General features: G+C 42.6%; 1 protein-coding gene across 1 annotated transcript in view; it reads left to right on the top strand.

Annotated features, from left to right (window-relative positions):
- Window positions 1-4,504: 4,504 nt before the first annotated feature.
- Window positions 4,505-23,296, top strand: part of LIMCH1 (LIM and calponin homology domains 1) — a gene marked incomplete at both ends in the record, with an annotated part of 178,596 nt that continues 159,804 nt past the window's right edge. Inside the window, one exon of the mRNA XM_080343784.1 lies at window positions 4,505-4,600. Coding sequence (XP_080199910.1) covers window positions 4,505-4,600 — 96 coding nt within the window. The remainder of the gene's footprint in view (window positions 4,601-23,296) is intronic.

Genomic DNA, 23,296 nt, shown 5'->3' with positions numbered 1-23,296 from the left:
ATGCTGAACACTGCAAATGCACCCCAACAGATGCCCTGATTAAATAAAATGTGAAGTCACAACATTTGTTTGCACGATTGAAAAAACCCAACATGCTCTCACAACCGCAGATTGATTGATTTTCACGACAATTAAAAATAACTGAAGCTCTGGTGTTACTTTTCTTTTAGCTTGTACATTTTAAAAAAACAAATTAAAAAAACCCTCTTGAATGGAAACAGTCTTTCTTCGGGTAATTTTCCAAAACCAGAGTTTTTTTCTGTCTCTTGCTTCTGAGTGGATATCTTTACCAGCCTGCTCTCAGAAACAGTTTGCGTGTCATGGAAAGCTGGACTGTCTTTGAATCTCATTTTATCAATGAAGAAAATGCTAAATTTCTGGTGAAGATGTCTTCCACTACCCTCCTCTGCCTTGGCAGATGCTGCTGTCCAGGTTCCTCTTGTCTGCTCACTCAGTCTATCTCTCAGCTCAGCTCACCCCTTCACACACGGCAAGCTATGAAAGTGCACAACCTGCCTTCGGTAGTCAGTAAGAAAACCCTCCAAATACTTTCTAGCCTTCTTAATATCTGTTGAGAAGGATTAATACCAAGGATGCTTCATGCCAGGGCTGTCCAACTCCTGCTCCATCACCAGGCAGCCACATTGCTCTTTGGAATGGTGTGAGTCCTGTGACAGCTCAGGGGCTGCCTCTCTGAGCAGCTCTGATATAATCTGGAGGTTATTCTGAGCTGTGCTGGATGTACCTACCCTGATTATATACTCTAGAGAACAAAGACATTCCAAGCAGAACTTTAAAAACAAATACCATACATTCTCAAGTTCTCTGTGTAGCATTCAGTGGTTTGTTAAAGGGACAAAAAGGACAAGCAAACCCATGAAATGTATAAAAGTTCCTGAGCAAACAACAAGATCTGGAGCCAAAGCAGTCCACTTAGGGCTCAGCTCTCAGTTTTCCGAAATCTGACCTAGGATTGTGCAACAGCCCCCACTATGACCTTTTTGGTCTGGGGTAAAAAGAAGTTCTGCTCTGAGAATATCAGTCAGGACTGACAGATTGTGGAGGAGATAAGAAGGCAGAAAAACTCTGGTGCCAGCAGGATAACTTCCCTTCTTAACCAGCCCAGGGGCCTTGCTGGTTTAAGGCGCATTTATAAAGGCTCACAAAGATTATTAAGCCAGGTATAACAGAAGTAGAGGATCTTTGGGTGTTTCACCCATTTGATCTTTGTGCAATTTTTTTTCTGGTAAAAGTAATTTTTCCTAAATGGAGGGTGCTCATGTTACTGGAAGCACATTGTACCAGATCTGCTTTGAAGAAAAAGGTTTATTGGCGTGTTAATACAACCAGAAAACGAGTGAGAGCACAAAGATGCCATCTATGAGTAGTTACGCACAGAGCTTTGTCTTCAACACCAGACCTATTCCTTCAGGGGGACACATTATAGGGGCACAAGCTCTTTCATGGCACAGCTTCCTCCATGCAAGCTGTTCATTGCTGCCGGGGGATAAGATCAGGCCTGCCATGACACCAATCAGACCTTATTAAACCCCTGCTTCTGCTGTTCAAGAGGCTTAGAGATTTGAAATGTTATGTTGAGGACAAAAAGGAACAGGAGAGTTGCTCTTCCTAACAGAGAAAACTAAATAAGATATAAGACCAAAACAGTTAATATAATACAAGCTGAGCTCTCACTCTAAAACTGTCTTCTTGAAAGCTTCTATTTCCCCTTCTGTGCACAGCAGCAGAGATCCCTCATATCTAGAGAACACTCTCTTCCTCTGCTTCTAACTTGTCCTATAACCACCATAATACACATTTTCCCACAATTACTTTACTTGCACATAGGCACAGCCTGCTTTTGGAAAGGGTAAATGCACCTGGAAAAAGATGTCTGCTCCACCATAGGTTTTCCCCTATCTAATAAGTACAGATGCAAGTTTGTTGCAGGTGATAAGGACTACCGAGATGCTAGCTCAAGTTTTAGTGCAAAGAAAACCAGTGAAGCTAAACCAAGGTACTTATTTTACAAGATGGGAGTTTTGCAGAGCGCTACAAGAAAAATGATCCTATTTTGTTGCTGTTACAAATTCCATCACTGTGTTTCTGGTGAGGAGCAGTGGAGTGACCTCAGGAAAACCTTGCTAAAGTTTGTAAGGTGCTCATTTTCGTATTTTGTTTCCTGTACCAGTTGCCAAGGCAGCTGTAACAGGGAAAGAAAAACAGTTGAAAAACCCATGACTGGTATTCAAGGGGCTTAGAGCAAGCCCTGCAACCTTCTAGGCAGATGGTGGTTAAAAAAAAAAGCAAACTGGGCTGATGCTAGGAGTGTGTTTCCATGGGAACAGGGAAGCAGTGATGCTGCCTCGTACTTGACCAAATGGGAGGAAGGTTCAGGATTAGGATTAAGAAAGAAGTGGCCAGATTCCTGCTGCCATTCGGGGTGTGTTTTACACTCCTAAATACAAGACAGGGCTCTTAAAGGACCGCTCTAGCTCTATATCCACGTCTTTTGTGGATTTAATCAGTTTTAAAAGATAGGTATGCTTGAATGTAAGTGTGTGTATGATAGTGTGTAAAAAAGCACATCATCTTTAGTGGTACATGAAAACCAAGTGTATAAATGAGAAACAAATGCCCACCTCTCAGTTTAGGACGAGGTATGTGGTGGTGTTTGTCTCTGTCTCGAACAGATGCTCTGTATGGTATGGTGCTTACCTCAGCCCATTCCAGCTCTTCTAGTTCTCTGAGAGGTGATTTTGAGATCACCAGACAGCAAAATCACACGTTTGATATTGCATGATCATAAAAAAGAGGTAGGATAATTATTTTAAATTGTTAGTCTTCCACTGCCCCAGGAGAATAAATCTGATTGATGCCTGGTGTGATTTAAATACTAAAAGAATCAGAAAACAATTTCTGCTAGCATAAGTATTTCAAAACATTTATCATTTCTCTTTAAATGTTTGAGATTAGATTACAATTAATCTAGCTTTAATCTGGTTGCAGTTCTCAGAAAAATCTCTATAAACTCATTTCCTGGTTTTAGGCCCTTTGTTATTCCAGCAAATTTCAAACAATAAACAAAGAACAAAACAAAACCTAAAGAACAATAAAGACAAAATCCTAGGATGGAAATAGAGTTAAGTATGTGAGTTTACGTGATATAAATATATTTGAAGAGTTAGAATATTTTGCTTTGACTAATTTGTAACAACAAATAAGATTTAACATCCAATTTTTGAATTGAGGCTGATTCATGTCTAAAATAAGGGAATGTTGGAACAGAGATTCTACAGTTTGCTTCTTGTCGAAAGTTGCTGACAACTGTGACAAGTTGAAAACATGGCCTGTATGATCCCTTCTTGAAAACTTCACTTAGTACTAGGGTTGATGTTCACATACCTGCATTTCCTACACAAAAATACCTTTCTATGCTTGAACAAATACAACCAAGTAACTTTGGTTCATCTTTCCAGCACTTACGAGTGAAGATTTTCAGGCACTGGCTTTAAAAAGGCCTTGTGAAAAACTTTTCCTCCCTATTTCTAGAAACTTCTATACTTAAATTTAGGCTCAAGAACATTTGTTCAAGTTAGGACTACTCACACGATACCAGTTAGGCATTCCAGTCTCTGCATGACAGAGTTCGTTTTCTTCCCTTGCATAGAGAAGAAAAAAAGAGTATTCGTTCACAGTGTTTTTTAAGCCCGCCTTGATGCCTGCTTTGCTTTTGAAAGAAGAGGAATGCTGTCAGGTACTGTACTGACCCTCACACCTTTTTGCAAGGCCACGCTCACCCCTGAGCAAGAGGAGATGCCTCCAGAGGTGTCAGAGGCACCTGCCTGTGCTCCGCTCCTGGGGCAGGGGGGTGAGGGCCCGGGCGGAGAGCAAAGCCTTTTCCGGCCACGGGGGGCTGGAGCCTCCTCAGGTGCTCCGTGCAATAACATTAATTAACGTTAAGGTGTTTAACGCAAGAGCCACAAACAGCAGCTCGCCCCGTACCCGGGCGGTTCGATGCGCCCCGGGGTGGGGGGATTGGCCGTCCCCAAAGCCGCGGGGGACCTTTCCATCATCCCGCCGCTCCCCCTCCCCGGTCGCAGCGCCGCCTGCGATGCGATGCTCGCGGCGGGGAGGCGGCGGCGCGGGCATTTGCATGGGCTGAAGGCAAAGCGGCTTCGCCCGTCTGTTTTATTTTTAGCTGGCAGCTCGGCGCAGCGCAGCTCCGCTCCGCCGGCGGGGCGGGCCGGGCGGCAGGCGAGGGAGGACCGAGCCGGCAGGGCGGGCGGGCGGACGGGGCACCGGTGGAGAGAGGCTACCGCAGCCGGGCTGCAGAGCGCCGCCGCCTCCGGTCCCCGCCCCGGCGGCTGCGAGGCAGGGAGAAGTAGGGAGAGGCAGGCAGCGGCCTCCGGCGTCCCCCGCTGCGGCCGCGGCTCACCTCGGGCTGCCGGCTCGCTGCCTGATTGCTCCCCCGCCGCAGCCGCGGCGCGCCGGGGCCCTGCCGATGGCCAGTCCAGGGCTGGAGCTGGGAGAGGTTCAGCCTCCGCCCGAGCTCCCCCAGCCTGAGCTCGCCTTCACTGAGGCTCAGAAGTGGATCGAGGTAAGACCGCGGGATGGCAGGGATGCGGGCGCCTGACCCCCATCGGGGCAACCCGGTGTCCTTCCCCAAATCGTCTCAAGGTCTGTGGGTATTTTATTCCACGCTGAGCTCCGTCCCGCCACCCACCGCTTTACTGGCTGCGGTGAAAGCGGCCGGGGCCCGCTGAACCGCTGCTCAGCACCCGCGCAGTGTGGGCGCCTTTGGATGGACCCCCCTCCGCGCATCTCTTCCAAACTTAATCTCTTAATCGCATTTCTCCTCTCCGCCCCCGGGGATGGGATGAACGGGGCGGCTGTAAACAGGAGCCGCGCAGGTGCGCGGAGCCGGGGCGGACGCGTTCCCCAGGAGGGGCTCCCAGCCGCGGCATCCCGGGGGCGGCGAGGGCCCCCCGCCCTGCTGCGGAAACCTCCGGCCCTGCGCCCTGCCGGCTCCCCTCGCCCGCGGTGAGTGGCCGCGACCGCGCAGGTAACGTTCCGCAGTACGCGGAGAAGCGGGGCGGGTCAGCAGCGCTGCGGGGCCGAGGAGGGGGGGACGCGCAGAGAGGCAGCGGTGTCCCGCGGGAGAGCTCCCCGGGGGCCCTGCAGCCCCTTCTCCCATCGCTCAGCCGAGCCCAGGAGAGACATTCAGTCTCGCTCTTCAGGAAGGAGAGAAAAATAGATCGACTTGCTCGTGCCATAAAATGCAAAGACAGGCAGGTGGCGGGTGAAATTTAATAGTTAAATATTTTGGCAAGTAACAATAGAGACACTTTAAATAGCTCTTCGTCTGATTGCTGGTACAGAACATGAGTGAAGGTGGTATAAACCCAGATATGAGAGTAACAGCTCCCTTCAGCTGCACGCTTTGAATTTAATCTGCAGCTTTTAGTAAACCTCAGTGGATTCTGTTTTCTGACACTGGTTGGGCAAACTCCTATTAAAATTATTGTGACTTAAACATTCACTGGAGTCCTGGGAATTTCAGACTGTAATGGTTCACTACAATATCAGTCAGAAAGGTAATGCTGTGTCAGACTTCAGGGAATTGGCACTGACACAGTAAGCTGGCTGGTGTAGGACCAGAGCCGGAAGAACAATGAGGAACGTGAAAAGAAGGGCTTTTTTTTTTTTTTTTTTTGCCAAGGAAAGGTGAGTATGCAGCCTGGAAGAGAAAAAGTAAAGTGTTATAAACACTGGTTGTCTTGGGAAGATGAATATGGTGATTTCTATATAGCACTCTTTACAGTACAGGACCAAGAGAGAGGCACATGATTCTGTCATACGTATGGTACATAAAATACCTTGTGACTGGGAGTTCTGCTGACTGCTAATGAAGCCAAGAACTCAATGGTGAAGCAATTCTCTGTCAGTAACAAAGCTGCCAGCAATCACTCCAGGCGTGATAATAATTAAAGCACTGTTAAGTCTTCCTGTATAAGAGCAGAAACTTGTGGGTCAGGCAGAAACTTCCCTCTTGGGCAGTTTATTCTGCAGTTTACTGTGACAGTTCTTGTGCCTGTTCTTGTGTGACCCAGGGCCTGGTGAACAGAGCAGAAGGGCCCTTCATTCCTTGTGCCCTCCACACAGGCCCAAGAGGTCCATGTGCACAAAGGAAGCTAGAATTTCTTGTGCTTCCTCCTTCACATTTAAAATCTCCTTGATGCATGGATAACAAAGCTGTAACGTGTCACGACACTGTTACTGTTGCCAATGCCCTCTTGCCTGAGGTAGCATGCCCTGAGCCTGGAGCATCACCATGGCTGTGGTGCAAGAAGGAAGCATCTGCCTTTCCAGCGGTGCCTGAAGTGGATGTTCCTACTAAGGAAAAAGGAGGAGAAAGCTGTCAGTGAAGCAAATGTGACTTTATTTGCCTAACATGTTGTATTTCCTTTTAATCTCAGTTTGGCTTAAGCTCTGTAACATGAGGGTTATTATCTCTTCCAAAAATCTGCTCAGCATTCACCATTCTAAATCTGGATAATTTAGACTGAGTGAATTATGTGGAGCTTGACACAATGGTCTGAAGTTATTGAAAAGCAATGTCAATCTTAAAAAGAAATAAAATTTAAAAATCGAGGAATGTTATAGGTACCAACATTCAGTGTGCCAAGCTCTGTTGGTTTGGGTGAAAACCAGAAATGGGGATCATGCTGTGTCTGGCTACTAGACCCATCTGCTTCAGCTGGCTCTGTAGTTGTCTCTTACTAATTTATTCTTTTGCCTAGAGACATCAGCAAATATCCAGTGTGATGTGTCTTCCCGATAGCTTCTGACCATTTAAAATGATATCTCTCAAACAAAAATAAAATAAACCATTATGGTTACAAACAGGGTTGGTGGACCTCACTAGTATGGAGACAACAGGCTTGTGAGCAGTGTGAGACAGCTTAAAACCTGTCTTAGACTGTAAAATAGTGCCACACAAGGAAAGCAAAGCAGAAGTGGACAGATTGAAAACTCTGAGCTTGCTGTGCATTTTTATTTGTAACAATTAAGTTGTATGACTTGCTAGTTGGATTCTCATCTGGTTTAAATCCTCATGTGAGCACTGTTACCATTGTGTAGTGCTGACAGAAATCCACCCTGTGGTCTGCAGTGCATTCTTCCTCTGGTGGGGCTAGAAAGAGAGGCTGACCTCTTTTTACAGCTGGGGAGCCAAGACATGAAGTGCTGAATATCTAGATCTGCAAGGATCGATGAACTTCCCTTCCTCTGGTCCATAGGTCTTGGGCGTCTTGTCTTTATTCCTTGGGTCTGTGACCTTTCACCAGAGCAGATCCCCTGGGTGTCAGAAGTCTTCTTTTTCCTTTGCCAGCATTACTTTACTCTGGACACTGTAGGATACAGGAGTGCAAGTTGCACTGAAGTTTGGGTGGATCCTCATAATGATCCTGTCTTTCTGAACGAGTAGCACTAAGGTGTTCCCCTGAGTGGTGAAAAGGGCCAGAGCTCTGGCACTGACTGTGACGACTGCTTATATATTTAACGGTTTGTGTTTTGTAGGAGAGTATTTTGAGCAGTCATAGATTGGGTGACATCTGTCTGTTGCGGAAAGTGGGATTTTGGTATTCTGTGAACTTTCTGCTTTGATCGTGAGTCACTTGGGGTAGCAAACTGGAGTTCAGCCTTGTGGGTGTTTTTAATTTTGCGTAACTATCAACTGTGGCTCCCTCTGTGTAACAGTAAACCTGTCCTATTATTTTAGTTTAGCTTAGTGTGTGCTACTTAAGTGAAGAATGCCCTCTTAATGATAAAATGAACCATATTAGTAGCACTCAGAGGAATTAAAATAAAGGCATCAAATGAAAAACCCTGTGAGAGAGCTACATCAATCTGCATTATTAAAGGTGGGATATCTCATTTCAATTAATGCTTCTCAGTTACACTGAAAGACTATATCAGCCTCGTAAAGCTTAGTGGGTTCCTACAGCAAAATAACAAATTTAATTTAATCTAATGGCCTGTAATTTGAAAATGTCAAGGTTCCCTGTATGTGTGTTTAAACTACAGTAACTGATGTTTGAAAGAACATCTGTATAAACAGAGTTATTCTTGCTGTAAAGATTAATAAGAGAGTGGTGTAGTAATAAAGTCACATTTAATACCAGTGTAACTCCTAAGGGTATTGTTATCTCCTCATCGCACCTCCTAGCCTTGTCTCATTAATATGCTTTCTGCTCATTGTTGGGACTTGGTTCAATTAGGGATGGCCTTTCCATAGACTTGTATTCCTTAGAAACTTTGCCAGCTGATAAGAATGCTTCCTTTATAGTTGTATGGTTATAATAAACAAGTCATGTTTTTCTGTCCCCTATGGTCAGTGCTTGAATTTGCCATTCCCTCTAGATGTGTATAGGCTAAGCCCCATACACTTCTAATAAGTCTACTACTTTTCTACTGTATATATATTCCCCTTGAAAATTCCTTTGTTAAGGAGAAATTTGCCAGCCAGAGGGATTTGTTGGGTGTGGGGTGTTGTTTTCTTTTTTCCTTCTAACAAAACACCTGTGTTAAATTTATGTATTGAAGGTGGTAGTTTTAAGTCAGTAAGAGTGGTACCGCTTCTAGGAGAAACAGCGGGGCCTGGTGTATTCTTCAGAGCTTCTGGATGTGCCACATCCTACAGCAGAACAGGCACACCACTTCTGCACCACTGTCCCTCTGAAAGAGTATGAGGGGCATAAAACCAGGAAAGTGACTCAGGCTAATAAACTTCGTGTGAGTGCCTTGTGTCAGGAGTCAGGAAACAACATTTCTTTAGGGTGTCTCTCTTTTTGTGTGGATGAAGTGTGAGAGACCTGAAGCTTATGGCTCCCATGGCAAAAATGTAACTTTGAAGGAGGTGGATGTAGTTCTCTAACAAAATATTTTCTGATTGGTGAAGGGACTAGATTGGAATATCTGCTGTAGGGGCCTGGAACTTGAAGTATATATAAAATTGTTTATATGACCTTCAAAATGTGGTATGACATGAGAGATAAAGCTCTTTTGATGAACAGTATTGGGTAAGCTAATTAATTTGCTGAGTATACAAGCAACCTGTGTCCCACAGGAGTGTTTCTGTTTCCAAATATGTGTAGACATCTACTCTCCCTTTGCTGCAAAGCTGACTTTAAGATCCTGGCTGATACAGTTCCTGGAATGGTGGTACCTATAGCCAGACTGGGACCTTCAGGTACCACTGCAGTCTTGTTGTTATTTGGATAGGAGTGGATCAAATCCAACAAACATTTTCTCCAGCAAGCAGTTCCAGAGAATTTGGTCTGACTGCCTTATAAAAGTATTTGAATACAACCATTTAGGTGTAGAATCATGCACTAAGCTTTAATACTACATGGTTTTATTAATCAAATATTGTAGGGAAGCTGTTGAATCAGCCTCCAATAAGTGTCTGCAGTTCAAATTTCTCAGTGTTTAGCTGTTCTTTTTTTTTTTTTCCTTTGTTTCTTCTTCTGGAAGAGCGTCTTACCTATATACTTTACATAATGTATTTGGAATGAATTTATGAAAGTGAACAAGTGTATTCTCACACTAGAAGAAACCTATACCTGATTTATGGACAAGCTGAAGTTAGGCCAGATGAATAATTTCCAGAGTGTCTATAAGGCAACTATGAAGAGTCAAAAGGTATGTGGCTGACTTCTGGTCACGAATGGATGTGAGTACAGAATGACTTTACTGTGATGACTGGACTTGGAGAGGACTCCTTCGTTACTATCTCTACATCTCCTCCTGGGCAGTGTTTAGGGACTGCAGACAGGGCAGATGGGCTGCTCTTCATTCTGGCTAAGTTAGTCATTCAGTGGAATGAAAACTTAATTGATTTAAAAGGGATAGAAGAACCCGCCCAAACTCTCTGACCCTGTCAGATTACCACCTTCTAGAAATTTTTGCTCTCTCAGTTGCCTGGCAGCTGACCTCCTGCCCTGTATACATGGACCCAATTCCCTTGTGAGATCTGTTTAAGCCATGTTACAAGTAGCTCTTGGCATGGGAGTGAGAGTAGTCAGAACAACAATACTATTGATAAAGGGATAAATGCAGGACTGAGCTGTTAATTGTCTTAAAATGGAATTAATTTCTCCCTTCAGTACTACAATTTTAAAATAGGTAAAAGATCTGCCTGTAACACCAGAGTCTGGAATGCCATTATGCGATTGGTGGTGAAGATTGGTTAACGTAGCTATGTAACATCATTGCACTTGTTCTGCTAGAGTTAACTACTTTTTTTTTTTTTTTCTCTAAGGGCAAGTATCGATCCTCTAGAATGGAAGGTGAAATCTTTCCCAAGTAAATAAGGAGGAATAAGCAGGTTGATACAACAGAATTGTATTCTAGCTCCTAAAATGTGTTGGCCGATGTAGGAAGTGTTGTTTCACCACAGCTGTAGAAACCACCTTATTGTTTTTTTGGGCAATCTACCAGTCTGGAATCTTTTCATCCATGGATGAATACTTCTGTGCATTGGATCTCTGCAAACATCCCAACAAGAACTGTTTTGGAACAATGCTACAGAAAAGCAAGATTTATAGGGGTGAAAGTGTAATTTTAAAAAGGGCAGCTGCATAGTGGGAAGGTATGAACATTTTGGCATTCAGATCATACAGATCTAAGCTTTCCCTCTTTCTCCTTCCCATATATCATTTAAAGAAGACGTTGCTGTCTTCCTTGCCCCACTCAGTCCCTTAGATCACAATGACTAACAACAGCTACTATGGCACCAAGCAACATAACATCAAAATCGATAGCTGAAACTTCTCCCAGCTATGTTAATTGCTGTCTCAGGTGAAAGGGCTGCAGTGCATGTTCTCCAGACAGCCTTGTAAGAATGTGAAGAACTATAACACACCCCAACTTAAAATGAAAATAGCCCCCTGCCTGTTACTGCCTTTTATTTTTAAACAGAATAAATGTAATCCCTACATCTAGGGCAGGGTGGGGAGTGACTGCTGGGGCAGCAGCTCTACTGGAAAGGGTCTGGGGGACAGTAGGCTCAACATGAGTCTGCCATGTCCTGGCAGCAGGAGGGGTTAGCCCTTTGTGGTCATTCTGGAGCTCAAGAGATTGATAGAAGTGGTTGGTTGTTTCTGCCTGGCACTTGCTAGGTCACACCTGAAATTCTGCGTCCAGTTTTGGGGCCCTGAGTGTGGGAAGGACATCGGTAAGCTGGAGGGGGCTGAGCACAGAGTCCCCATGCTTGTTGGGGCTGGAGGACTTGCCCCGAGAGAGAGGGCAATGGAGCTGGTCTTCCTCAGGAGATATGGCTTTGTGGGGACGTAGCAGCAGCCCCCCAGTACCTGTGGACAGGTTTTTGAGAAGACAGAGCCAGGCACTTCACAGAGGTATGTGGCAGGAAGGTGAGATACTTGTCATAAATGCGTTGATGTGGGTTGCCCAGAGATGTTGGGAGACCACCATCCTTGGAAGGTTTCATGCCTGACTGGACAAAGTTGGAAAAAGCCTGTTCAGACATGAGAGCTTCCCTTACATGGAGCAGGAGGTTGGGCTCTCCAAGGTGCCTACCAACCTGAATTATTCTGTGTACCTATGACTTCTTGACAATGGGTGAGTGGACATCACTTTATTTTTAATACTACTTTATTGGTTGCTTATGTTATTGTAGTGTTTAAGAGCCTGTTTACATGGACAAGATCCTTCTCTATAAAAGAGCAGTCATTTCCAGGATACACTACTGAGTTTCCTTTGCAGAAACTCTTCAAGGCAGTGTAAAGTGTGTTTGGCTTCCAATCTAAATATTTTTGCGAAACCTATTTTATTTTAGAAAACTGTAAACATGACTGATTTCCTTGGCTTTGTGAGATTCTTTTTTTGTTATTTAATTCATTGTGCACTGCTATAGTTGACCAATAGGGACTTGAGATTATTTCCTTTGCTTTTCAGATCTTGAGAAGATGTACAGGCTTAATTATCGAGAATTTAGATGCTAAATACTTAAGAAGTTTTTGTTTGTGTTATTAGTTGATTATAAAAATCCTCTACCTTGATAGTCACTCTGCTCAGTTCTAGTATAATGTGCTACTGTTAACTAGTTTGTTTTTTTCTTTAATTATATGTGTGTATATATAATTATTACTGCTAGTAATCCTTAACTTAGCAGAATGGCTAACTTAACAATAGAGCTAATAATAGAACTTGCACCTGATGTTAAAATTGACTTAGATTAGTGTAGTGACTTCTTGGTTGGTGAAGAAAGGAGAAAATCTGCTTCATTTGCCCATTTGAAGATAAACTCTATTTTGCTGGTTTCTGCTGTTTTGAGGTCTCAGGCCTAGTATCAAAGACAGCTTGATTTTGAAATCAACTTTGACAAGCTAAGAATTTGAAAAATAATGCAGCTGTGGCTTCTTGGCTCTGGTGTCATTGTCAGTGATTCACAGAGCATTTCACAGGCTAAGGAGCAGCATGCTGGAGATGGGGAGTCAGTTCTTTAATTCTGCTTTGTATGCCTGAGTGAGTAAGGTAAGATGGAAATACTCTCCATTAATCTCTCTTTCACAGAGTTTCCTCTATGATCCTAGTTTGTGCTGGGAATAAGACAGGGATTTTTGCACTATGTGATCTCTCAGTGATCTTCAAAAACAGCATGGAAGAAAAAATTCTTTGATGTCTTTTCCCTGTGCTATTTCAACCTCTAAAATCTCCCTACCTCCCTGACCTTTCCATGGGCTTCAGAAGAATCCCAGCCCTCCAGTTAGCAACAAGCTATAGAGAAAGTGAATGTACATACACTACTCAGTGTAAAAAAACCAGGAGTCTTCATCCTGAGACTGTAAATACATTGCCTATTGTTTTCTTTCCTGTAGGCGTTGGTAGCTCTCAGCAGAGTATTGAAATCATGAGCAATCAGGTCTCTGGCTGGATTACAGTATCATTTAAAAGATAAATTAGGCTGATACTGGCCTTCTGCTCCTCAGATCATACATTACTGTGATTCAGGTTTTTCTCAACAACAGTGAGGAGCTGAAATCTTTGAAAAGGTTAATACAGAAGAATTTCCAAAGTTTATTTTATTTCTGATACATTCAGCAAAAGCTCAGGTTGAGGGTTTTAATGTACAGTATTGATAATGGCTGATAGCACTGCATCATGTGAAGTCCCTTACACAGGATTGGACTCTTGGAAGGGAAGTTGTGAACTGAAGATGAAGAAAGGTGTGCCTTTCAGTATTGGAACTTTCCATTTCCAGAGTGGCAGAAAAAAGCTCCAAGTAACCTTTCCACTAAAACCAGAAGGCTGAGAAACTCAGACGAATTTGTACTTGAGGAGCAGGCCACAGACTGGCACAAATAGTTGTAACCTTTGCTCTGACTTGAGAAGCAAAGTCCTACTTTTGCATAAGCAGAGGCTGATGCTCATAAATAACTGATTTCCAGTGGGAGAATGGTTGCATGGGTACAAGGGACAGAGAACTGAGGTTAAAATCTCTTTGTGGTGCTTTGCAAGCGCTGTTGTCCATGAAATGCACAGGCTTACTTTATACTGTTGTATCACAGCAAAAGATCGTGGCTCTGGTGGAGTTTAGAGGTCTTGTTACAATGTCTTAAAACAAATGTAACCCCCAAATCCAAAACTATCATTTTAGTCTGTGATTGTCTCTAAGTATTCTTGTAAAGAATGGAACTGATAATGATTTAATGTCTTGAATATCAGTGGTGGATGTTTTATACCTGAGTATTGCGCACTTCCCGTTGCCCCCAAAAGAGCTCTGAAAATCCTTCATCCAAATGTCTCCTTTACTAATTTAGAAAATTCTTAAGTAAGATATTTTTCTTCAGTCTGCTGTCAGAGAAAGGAAGCTGCAATGTCTGAGGAAAAGCATTGAAGTCTTCTCGCTCCGCCTGTTTTGGTGCGTGGTTTTTTTTTTGTTTGGTTGATTTGTTTTTGTTTTGTTTGTGGTTTTTTGTTGTTATTGCTTCATTTTGGGTTTTTTTTTTTTGGTGTGTGTGTGTAATTCCTTGTTTTCAATATTATTAACTGCCTGCTGGCCAACAATGGTGTGTTAGCTGAAGTCTGCTATCTGGCAGTGAGAATTTTCTGACTGGGTTTGGGGAAGCGGAGGGACGACTGAGGAGAGGCAGAAGTGACTGTTTCATCCCTGTCAGACCAGAAGTGCCCAGTGTGCCAGGCTGTTAAGCGCTGAATCCCTTGGCTTTGTTTCTGTGCGATTGTTGTGATTCATTTCAGTGGGCTAACTCACTTACATGGTTGCAACGAAAACAACTCTGGAAATTTTCTTTCAATCCAGAAGCATAACTGTAAATACGTAGTCTAAACGGGAAAAAAAATGAAACTAACTAAGTGCTTTTTCTGTTTATCATTTTCCCGGTTCTGATGAGTTGTTTTTTCAAGTTGTGGTTTAGAAAACAGAAGGTCGTGATTTGGGAGCATACATTTGCAGTGTCTCTCTTCTGCCAGTGTTCGGATCAGTTAGAGATAGCCAAGAAAATAAACTGTTTTCCAGAAAAAAATTGTGCTGGCAAGGAAGAGGAGGTGTCAGAATCAGTCAGTCATAAAGGTGACTCTCGCCTGAGTTGAAAGAAATTATATAAAAGCTTAGCCTAACATCCTACCCCTCCCAAAACCAATTTTTATTTCGACAAGGGGGCCTTAAATTTTGGACTAACATGAAAAAACTCATAAATCAACAAAGTTCAAGCGACTCAAATGATCTTTTATTAGAAACAGCTTGCCTCTTCTAAAGAGAAGCAAAAGCACTCTCTCAACATTTTAATTACGAACAGGCAGAACTTCAGTCTTGCTGGGGCCTTATTTTCTCCTTCCCTCAGACCAGCGCTGCTCTGCCTGTGTTGCTGCAGTGCTGAGGGTGCTGGGCTGATAGGTGATTTCTGCCACGGTGGGGGCTTCTGCCTTCAGGTGGGACAGGCTGTAGGGGATACTTTACCCTTCTCTCAGGATGGCCCAGGCACAGGGCCACTTATGAACGTGGAGGTGGCGTCTCTTGTGTTGCAGTTCCTGGCATCCAGAGCCTCTTAGATTGGCACAGCACAGCTGAGGGTTCAAATACTCCCTGTGAGGAGATGAGTGTAAAGGGAGCAGGGTGTTAAAAATAAAGCTGCAAAGTAATTTCACCTCCCTCACTTATCTTTCAATGATTATTTTCTCCTGGGAAGCAGTCCCCCAGTTGGATTTGCAGAGGTTCACTTGCTATGGGCGCTCTTCAAAGACAAACCTTAAACTGTGTTTATTCCTGCCTCACATAAGAAGGGTGCACTGCAGTCACTGCTAGAGTCTTCTCAGAGTAACCTAAACAAAAAGACCCATACTTTCATATAAAAATGCATCTCAGTAATGAATGCTTTGCTACTTCATTCCATTCCCTCATTTTGCTTCTTGGGAGTAGCTTCAGGGGAGAAAGTAAGCAAAGCTGTTTTAGATAGCTGTGGGATAACTTAATGAAAATTCACAGGGGTAGCTTTGAGGTGACATTCCAGTAAGATTTAATAGAAAACTTGTCTACCAGTGCTTTTGGGCTCTTATCCATTCATTTCCATTCATTGTAGTTTGCTAGTGTCTCTGATGTAGCACTGCTGAATAATAGTTTTAATTCTTTACTTTTTATTTTTGGATTTCAACCAAGACTTTTGAGTGCACATTCTGGTTATAGGCAGATCTGGTATTTGTGGTTTTTCTGCCCCCCTCAATATTTGTTAGTGTTTTAGTGCAGCGCCTAATTCTCCAGTGCCATACTGGGTTTTCTTTTTCATTTTAGAATTGTGTGGAGAAAACTGGCATTTCGGCTTCCCACATGAAGGGCTTTGAAATCAATAGATCAAAGCCAGAGCAAACTTCTTGGAAGTGGTGCAATCTCAAACTGTGTTGAAAGCTTTTGTTTTCTGCTTTTTTTTCCTGTCTCTTGGTGTCTCCTAAGAGAAAGAAAGAGCATAAGGGGGATCTCTGCATAGGGAAAAGGGAGTATCCCATCACTGTGGGTACAGGGCTATGTGACTAGCAGGAGCTGACTTTCAGAAGTAGCAGTGGTGGCAGCCTTTGTACAGGATGGGAACTCCAATGTGAAGCATCAAAATGACAGGTTCCTGCAGCTTGATCTGGGCTCCAGCACTCCAAGGAAATAGGTGCTGGTGGAGAAGGGGCTGTCAGTGTTAGCTATGGGCGGTGAACACTACCAGTGCATCAACCTCAACCAGGTTGAGCTTTGGTTGGTTGTTGTTTTTTTTTTTTTTGTTCAGGATTGAGAGGGAGAAGGTAGTCATGTCATACACCAAAACATATGGAAAGAGCAAAATATAAACTCCTATTTTTTTATCTGGTTGGGAGGAAGAGGGCTTTAGACTTAAAACTACAACCACATGCAAGGTGTAAGTGGTTGGTGAAGCAGATGTGATAGAGTCAACAAAGCTGAGATGCCTACACATATCAAAACTCTTGCTGGTACTCTGGTACTTTGTGTTTACTTTGAGGAGGTGATTTCATTTCTTCAACAAAAAGCAAGTTAGAAAAATGGCTCTTCTATCATGCAGAATGCTTCTGTCAAGGGTAAAAGGTCACTTCAAGTATGTGCAGTTGTGTCCTGTGTTGTCCAGAGGTGTAGCATGGCAGATTTCCTTAGGAAATCACATGAGACAAAAGGAGCTGCTGTCTGACAATTCCTCTACAACCAATTGCATTTATGGATTGACATGGAGGTGTCTTAGAAACAACTGAGCTCCAAGCAGTATTTGTTGGCCTGTGCACTTTTTCTGCTCCTCAGAGCTGTGATTTTTTTCCTGCCAGAGGTCTAATGAGGCTCTTGGAGGGAAGAGGCACATTTGGGAATTTCTGGAGTGTGGTAACTATAGCTGTTTCAGTCCCAGTGCAGTGGCAGATTATTTGGACTAATACAACTAGGAGGGCTGCAACTTCATTCTTGCTACTAAATCAGGGTGCCTGTTTCTTGCTCATCAACAACCCATCTGATTTCAAATCTGACTTTTGATTGACTAGAGGGTTCTGGGCCATTTTACTTGCTGTTTGTGTGGGCAAGGTTGGGTCATTTTGGTGTCAGTAAATGACTGCCCAGTAACCCATCTGTTAATGCAGAGCAGTATGGCAAAAGGCACTCGATGCATCTGTCACATGTATGCTGCCAGCTGTCTGCATCATAAGTGCTTTAAATATCCTTATATAGGAGAATGGCTATTGAAAGCTCTCTTGAATAATATGTGTGTAGTTGGTCATCCATCCTCCATGTATCTTCATATTTTCTGGTGCATATAGCTTCAAGGTTTTTCTTCCAAACTTGTCCTGGGTTTCTGATTGGGCCCTGCTTTTTAGTGCTATTTTGAAGGACTGATAAAGCTGCATTGCCAATGCAAGCACCGTCATAGGAACCAGAGTATATTTATTTCTTAGGTAAGAAATGCAGTATCTCTTATTTGCTGTGCTATAGGTTGGAGCTTAACCAAGTAGGTGAGGTCTTGGCTCAGAGCAACTGCTATGCCTTGAGCTACTGATGAATGATCTTATCCTGTCTTAACCATTTGCACAAGCCAGTCCAAATATGATGCAGAGAAAAAAAGTCCAAGAAATTTAGTTGAGAGAAGGGAAGAGATGAGCAGGAGCAGAGTCTGGACAAAGAGCATCAAGAGAATGCAAATTGTAGCAGGCACTTCAGAGGATATAAGCTAGATCAGGCATTTCTAATCCACTGTAAAATCCTTTTATTTTTCTGTGGAGTCCTGGTTGGAGGCAGGATCATGATGCAGGGGAAAGGCAGCTCTTTCTACTGGAAGTATAGGATAGCAATTCTGCCTTCAGTAAGTTGCTCAGGAAAGCCTAACAGACCTCCTCTGGTACATGGTTTCTGTGAAGTTGTTTCTTTTCTTAATAGTTACTCTGTACCAGCATTTAATATCCCTTTCTACCTTAGTGGAAAGTGAGAAGCATTGAGTACAGATAGGTACTGATTTGCCTCATCTTCTCTTTGGAAGAGACTTAGATAAATCTCAGAGCCATTCCAGAGTTACACTACTGTCTTTCTGGAGAGTTACTTCTTTGTTGCTGCTATCTTTGTCCTTCATACTCCTGTTTTTAAGATAGGTGGTGGTGGTGGTGTCAGATGTTGGTTAAACTGTGGTGTCAGCTCCTGCACTTTGCTTTGAGGTTGGGCTGAATGTATTGCTTTCCAGCTCTAGGCAGTTGTTCCTCTAGTCAACTTGAGCAACATTTCATCCTGACAGCTGTTTTGCTGACATTATTCCCAATTAGTTATTCATTGGGATTAAGGGCTTTCTGCAGCCAGAACTCTTTGCCGGGAGTGTGCTGTTATTTGGCAGACTCATTAAACCAGTAATTCTATAGTGCTTACATTTTTAAATTTGCCCTTTATCCTTCATATTTGGAGTTCCAGCTTAATTGTTCCATGAGCAAAGACTTACCATAAATACCCTCCTTTTTCTACCTCTTCCCCTCCTCTGCAATATATTTCAAGCCATAACCTTAAAAGCAAGACTTTGTTCAGCTTTGCTTGTTCTTGAGACACAACCGATACCACATGTGCAGCTGAGGCTCTATGTTCAACTATTCCCTGAACACTCAGTGAAGTCTGTAAGCAACAAGAATGTCTCTCTCAGCATGTGTTTGTATCGTTCATGCCCTGAAGATGATTATTGTAGTTCCCAGGTTTGGCCACATGGGTAGCACAGTCTTGGGAAGAAAGGTCTTGTATTGGTGGTGGTGATGGCACTGGTGATCATGGCACTGGTGCTAATGCCTTCTGCCAGTGCTGATGGTGCAAATGGTGTTCCTCCAACCTGGTGTCCTTCTCTCTTGTGGAGGTGGCAACAGCAGTTCTTATCAGCACAGCTGGGCTGGGTATGGCTAGAGGAGGGTTCTTCGTGTCTTGAGGACACTTGGTGCTTGAGTGGCTGTTACTCTTGCTTCTCTGCTGCTTGGCAGTCACCTGGACATAACTTGTGTCTTATGGTTCAGTAGCTCCAGTTTTAAGCTAATGTGGGAGTGTTCCTCCTCTAATTAAAATCAGGAGTCAGTTCTATTTTGGATCTGTAGCTTAGTTTGTCCAGGTGCTGGTGCAGGCTGGTTGGAGAGGCTTTGTTTCATTATGCAGGTTGTTTTGCTGCTGCTAAGTAGGTAAAAGAAGAACTCTAACTGAGGTGTGTACTCTCACCACATCTGTTTCTTTTCTAATATGTTTCTCACTGGCCTTGGGTCTACTGCATGATGAAGGGAATATTAAGCATATGTATTGGTCTCTCATGATTTGCATCTGACTTCAGCTCTAGTGACACCTACTCACACATTGTGTCTATAAAGTTCTATGCAATCTAGAAAGAATTGTGATAAGCTCGTAAGTTTTATCATACCCATACCCTTTCCCTAGACTCATCAGTTTTTTTCTGATTTATCCTCCTGCCAGAGTGCACTCAGTGAATTTGATATGCTTCTGGTGAGCAGTTCTCGTGTGGACTAACCAGGGGTGTGAAAGGAGGAAAACAAAGGTGGTTTTCATTATTAGAAAGAATGAAGCCATGAATAGAAGGGTGAAAGAACTGATGTCCTTTTCAACAGGAGTTAAATTTCCAATACTCTATTCAGCTGATGTGTATTGTATTTTTGGACTTAACTGACTTAGGTTTAAGACATTATCGATTTCAGATACCAGCCCATTTTGTATTTGGAAAATATCTGGAAATGCAGATATGTGGTTTTGAGTATGATCTGACACAATAGAATTCTGTCTCTAGAATGAGAGAAGAATATTACACCCTATTAAAAAAAATATTCCTGCTACTATGTCTGTAGCTGAAAGGTTCATATTCTTGAGGTCAAAGACTATAAAAACTGACTTGCTTTCTAAACTTTCATCAGCAGAAAGATTTACTCAATTTGTACTGAGAAATTGACTTTTTCTTTAATGAGAGACTCAATTTACATGTCCAGCTTTATCTCAAAGACCAAAGAATTAAAAGTCCGTGCCTTCTGTTTTAGCTGTCTTGTACTCAGCTATCCCAATGGTTGGTTTAGAGTGACATTGCAAGGCAAGCAGATGACCCAGCTAAGCTTGGTGGAAATGAGAGTTGAACTTGGCTTTCTGGGCCTTTTTTTTTTTTTGCAGTTAAAGTAAAAACTGCCAGCCCTGCCCAACAAAGCCAAAGCCCATCAGTGTCCAAAAGCCCACTGGCTGACTTCCATTTTCATATTTATAAAGTAGCTTATAGAGATTCCTATGTAATACTTCTATTACCAGTATTGCCTGGCGTTTGCCAGCCCTTGGCAGTGGTCCAGGCTGGAGTCAAGGTTCTAGCTCAAGATGACCTCTTTAATTATTTAGTCCCTGATTGGGAGGTTTCATAAATGTGTGTCTTGAAAGACTGCATTTTGATGTTTTGGTTATTGGTGTGGCTTCTTATTTCCTTACTGAGTCCAGATGTTCACTAGCTTTCTTTTCTAGCATTCTGACTTTAGGGTAAATTTTGTAACTGGATAGAGTGACTTCTGGTTTCCTGGTGGTTCTTGTTACCATAAGATTATATGCTTAAATTTTTACAGGAGACTTACAATTTTGCCTTAGAAATTTAACATGCTAAGAGTAACTTGGCCTTAGTTTGCTCTCTTTTGTTGTGGCTTTAAGTTAGGACAACAGAAGTAAATTCCTTAAGCTAAATGGGAAAAGAAATTGTTTGCATTTTTAAAGTACATTGATGATTTTAAAAAATTTATTATGATTATGATGGCTTCTAATACCATACAGACCAGTTGGTAAAGTATTGCAGAAAGCTGAGGAAGGCTCAGGGTATTCCTCTGAGTACACCCAATTTTCTACAAGAGCTTTCTTGTATACAGCACCAGAAAATCCAGCTTCCTGCCCTCATGAGCAGCACAGCTTGTAAGAAGGCAAGTGAATACTAATGCAAATGAGAGCTTCCTGTATATAAAATATGTCTCTGGGCTACTGCTGGAGTTTTAGCCTCCTCTAAAGCCCAGCCAAGCTATGTGGCTTCAGGACAGCACAAGAAAGCTTCTTCCGTTGGACTTCTTCATTTTCTTTTTCTTACTATTTTTCATTTGAGCATATACTTTATCTGACCATTCACTCTTTTGGCACTTCATCTCCTGTCCCGTGCTTGCAGCATTTGTGAATTGCATGTGCAAACTTAAAACATTAAATTACCGAGAGATGTGCTGTATTTTCTCTGGGGAAATGGATAAGTTTTTATTTTATTCATCTAGTACCCAGCATCTTAGAATTTAATCTTGCTGAAGACTGCTAAATACAAATGAAGTAAGAGTTATCTGAATAATTACATGTGTAAGTTTCTGTCTTCAGTCTTGGAGAATGTGATGAAATTTGTAGGGTCAGGCCTGCTGAAATAATACAATAGTGTTGTCTCTGCAAGCTCAATTCTCCTTCATGGGCATGCATATTAAATACGTGGTCACTGCTGTGTTTCTTCTGAGTATCTCTTTATTGGACAGATTGAATAGCACAGCTCATAATGAACAGCTATTCAGTGTTTCACTTTCTCCTTACTGTTCAACATGCAGTCCTATGCCATGTTTATTATGTGCTATTCAAACCAAATCCTGAGGACAGAATTACTTTCTCAGACTTCTGTAGTGCTCATCACTAAAGTATCTTTGCCCAAAAGTTCTTTGCAAACATGAATGTTATTTCATGCCATCACGCCAGGACCATGGTACAGAGAAAAGAGATTCAAGACCGTATGCTAATTGGGGACTCCTAAGACCTTGCATTCTTTGCTGTGTACTTAGCATTCTGTAGCATTACAGAGGCACAGCTATGGCTCTCCTCCATGTGCTGGGATGCCAGGCACTCATAGCAAATGAGCAACGTGTGACTAGTAATCAGCTCTCAAAAGCTTGATGGAGATGACTTGACTGGTAACACAACTGAGCACAGTGGCGCAAGCCAGGAGAGCATTGAAGTCTCAGAGCAAGCCATGGAGCTGGCTGAAATATAAGATCATCTCTTCAACTCCCCGCAGTCCTTTCCTACTTTTGCTGTCTACATGCAAATTATACAGGCAAGGAAATATCACTGTCCTTGCCTGAACTGTTTCTCTCTGAGGCTTTCAATCTCAGTCTCCTATGCTATGAGTGACCTAATGAATTTTCCTTGTTTTAATACCAGTTCTTTGTTCTTTATCATTCTCAGGTACTTTCCTTTTCTCCGGTCTTCTCACTTCCATCGCTCTCATACCTTGCTGGACCATGTGCTTTAAAGCTGGCACCAGCCTAAATGAGAGAGCAGCGTGGGTGCTGTTGAGTCACAAGATTTGAGACTGGTGTCACCCTTAGCTGTCCCAATAGGAAAGAAGCAGGGCTGAACTGCCCTTAGCTAGGAAACCTTATTTATCCTACCAGGATACAGTCCTAGTGACTTATTTCCCTTGCTAATAGATAATAAACTGTTGTAATTATTAATACTCTTCTGACTAGCCTTGCAGACCTTCTGTCTTCACCTCCCTGGATAAAGACAATCAAAGGCCTTGTCCAGCATGAGTTTTCTGTCTTACTATACATGTTTCAACTGGAATATAACTTTTTTTTTTTTTTTGTGCTTATGATCACCTTTTGGAAATAAGAAATCATGATGAATTAGTCCATACATTAGGAGTTTTGAAATGACCTGTGGTAGGAAAGACGGCTGGGCAGGCTAGTCGGCAACATCTGTCCTGTTGTGTGGAGTCGTCTGTTCCTTGGTATTCAGGTTGTCTGAATTCTTTGGCTGAAATTCAGCATGTGAAGGTTAATAGATCAAAATTTGTTTGTCATAAAGGCTGTGAAAGCTTACTCCGTCAGTTTGTCTCGGTAGTGGATCTGCTTGCTATCACTATGCTATTCTAAATCTGCTTTATCTCAATAACATCTTTGCTAACTTCTGTAATTAGAATGAAAAATCAAACCAAAATTGTTTATTTAATACCTATGATGCGTTGGCACTTATTGTTTTGTTTTGGTTGTGCATTTTTGTTTGTTTGTTTTTTAATACTGGACAACAGTATTCATTTGAAATTCTTTAAAATGTGAAATGTCTTGTGGCAGATTTGAAGTAGGGATTTTTTTTCTTAGTTTTAAAAATCTGCAAATTTCGCTTTCCTCTTTTGACCAAAGTACAAGGTGTAAAAACTGCTTGAGGCTGTTAGGTACATTTAACAATAACAGATGTGTGTCAGTTTTTCTAATGGTGGCAGGAGAA

This window comes from Nesoenas mayeri (genome assembly GCF_963082525.1).
Source record: "Nesoenas mayeri genome assembly, chromosome: 4".
Classification (NCBI taxonomy): domain Eukaryota; kingdom Metazoa; phylum Chordata; class Aves; order Columbiformes; family Columbidae; genus Nesoenas; species Nesoenas mayeri.
Note: the sequence above shows the minus strand (reverse complement) of the source record. Positions and strands in the feature narration are given on the sequence as shown.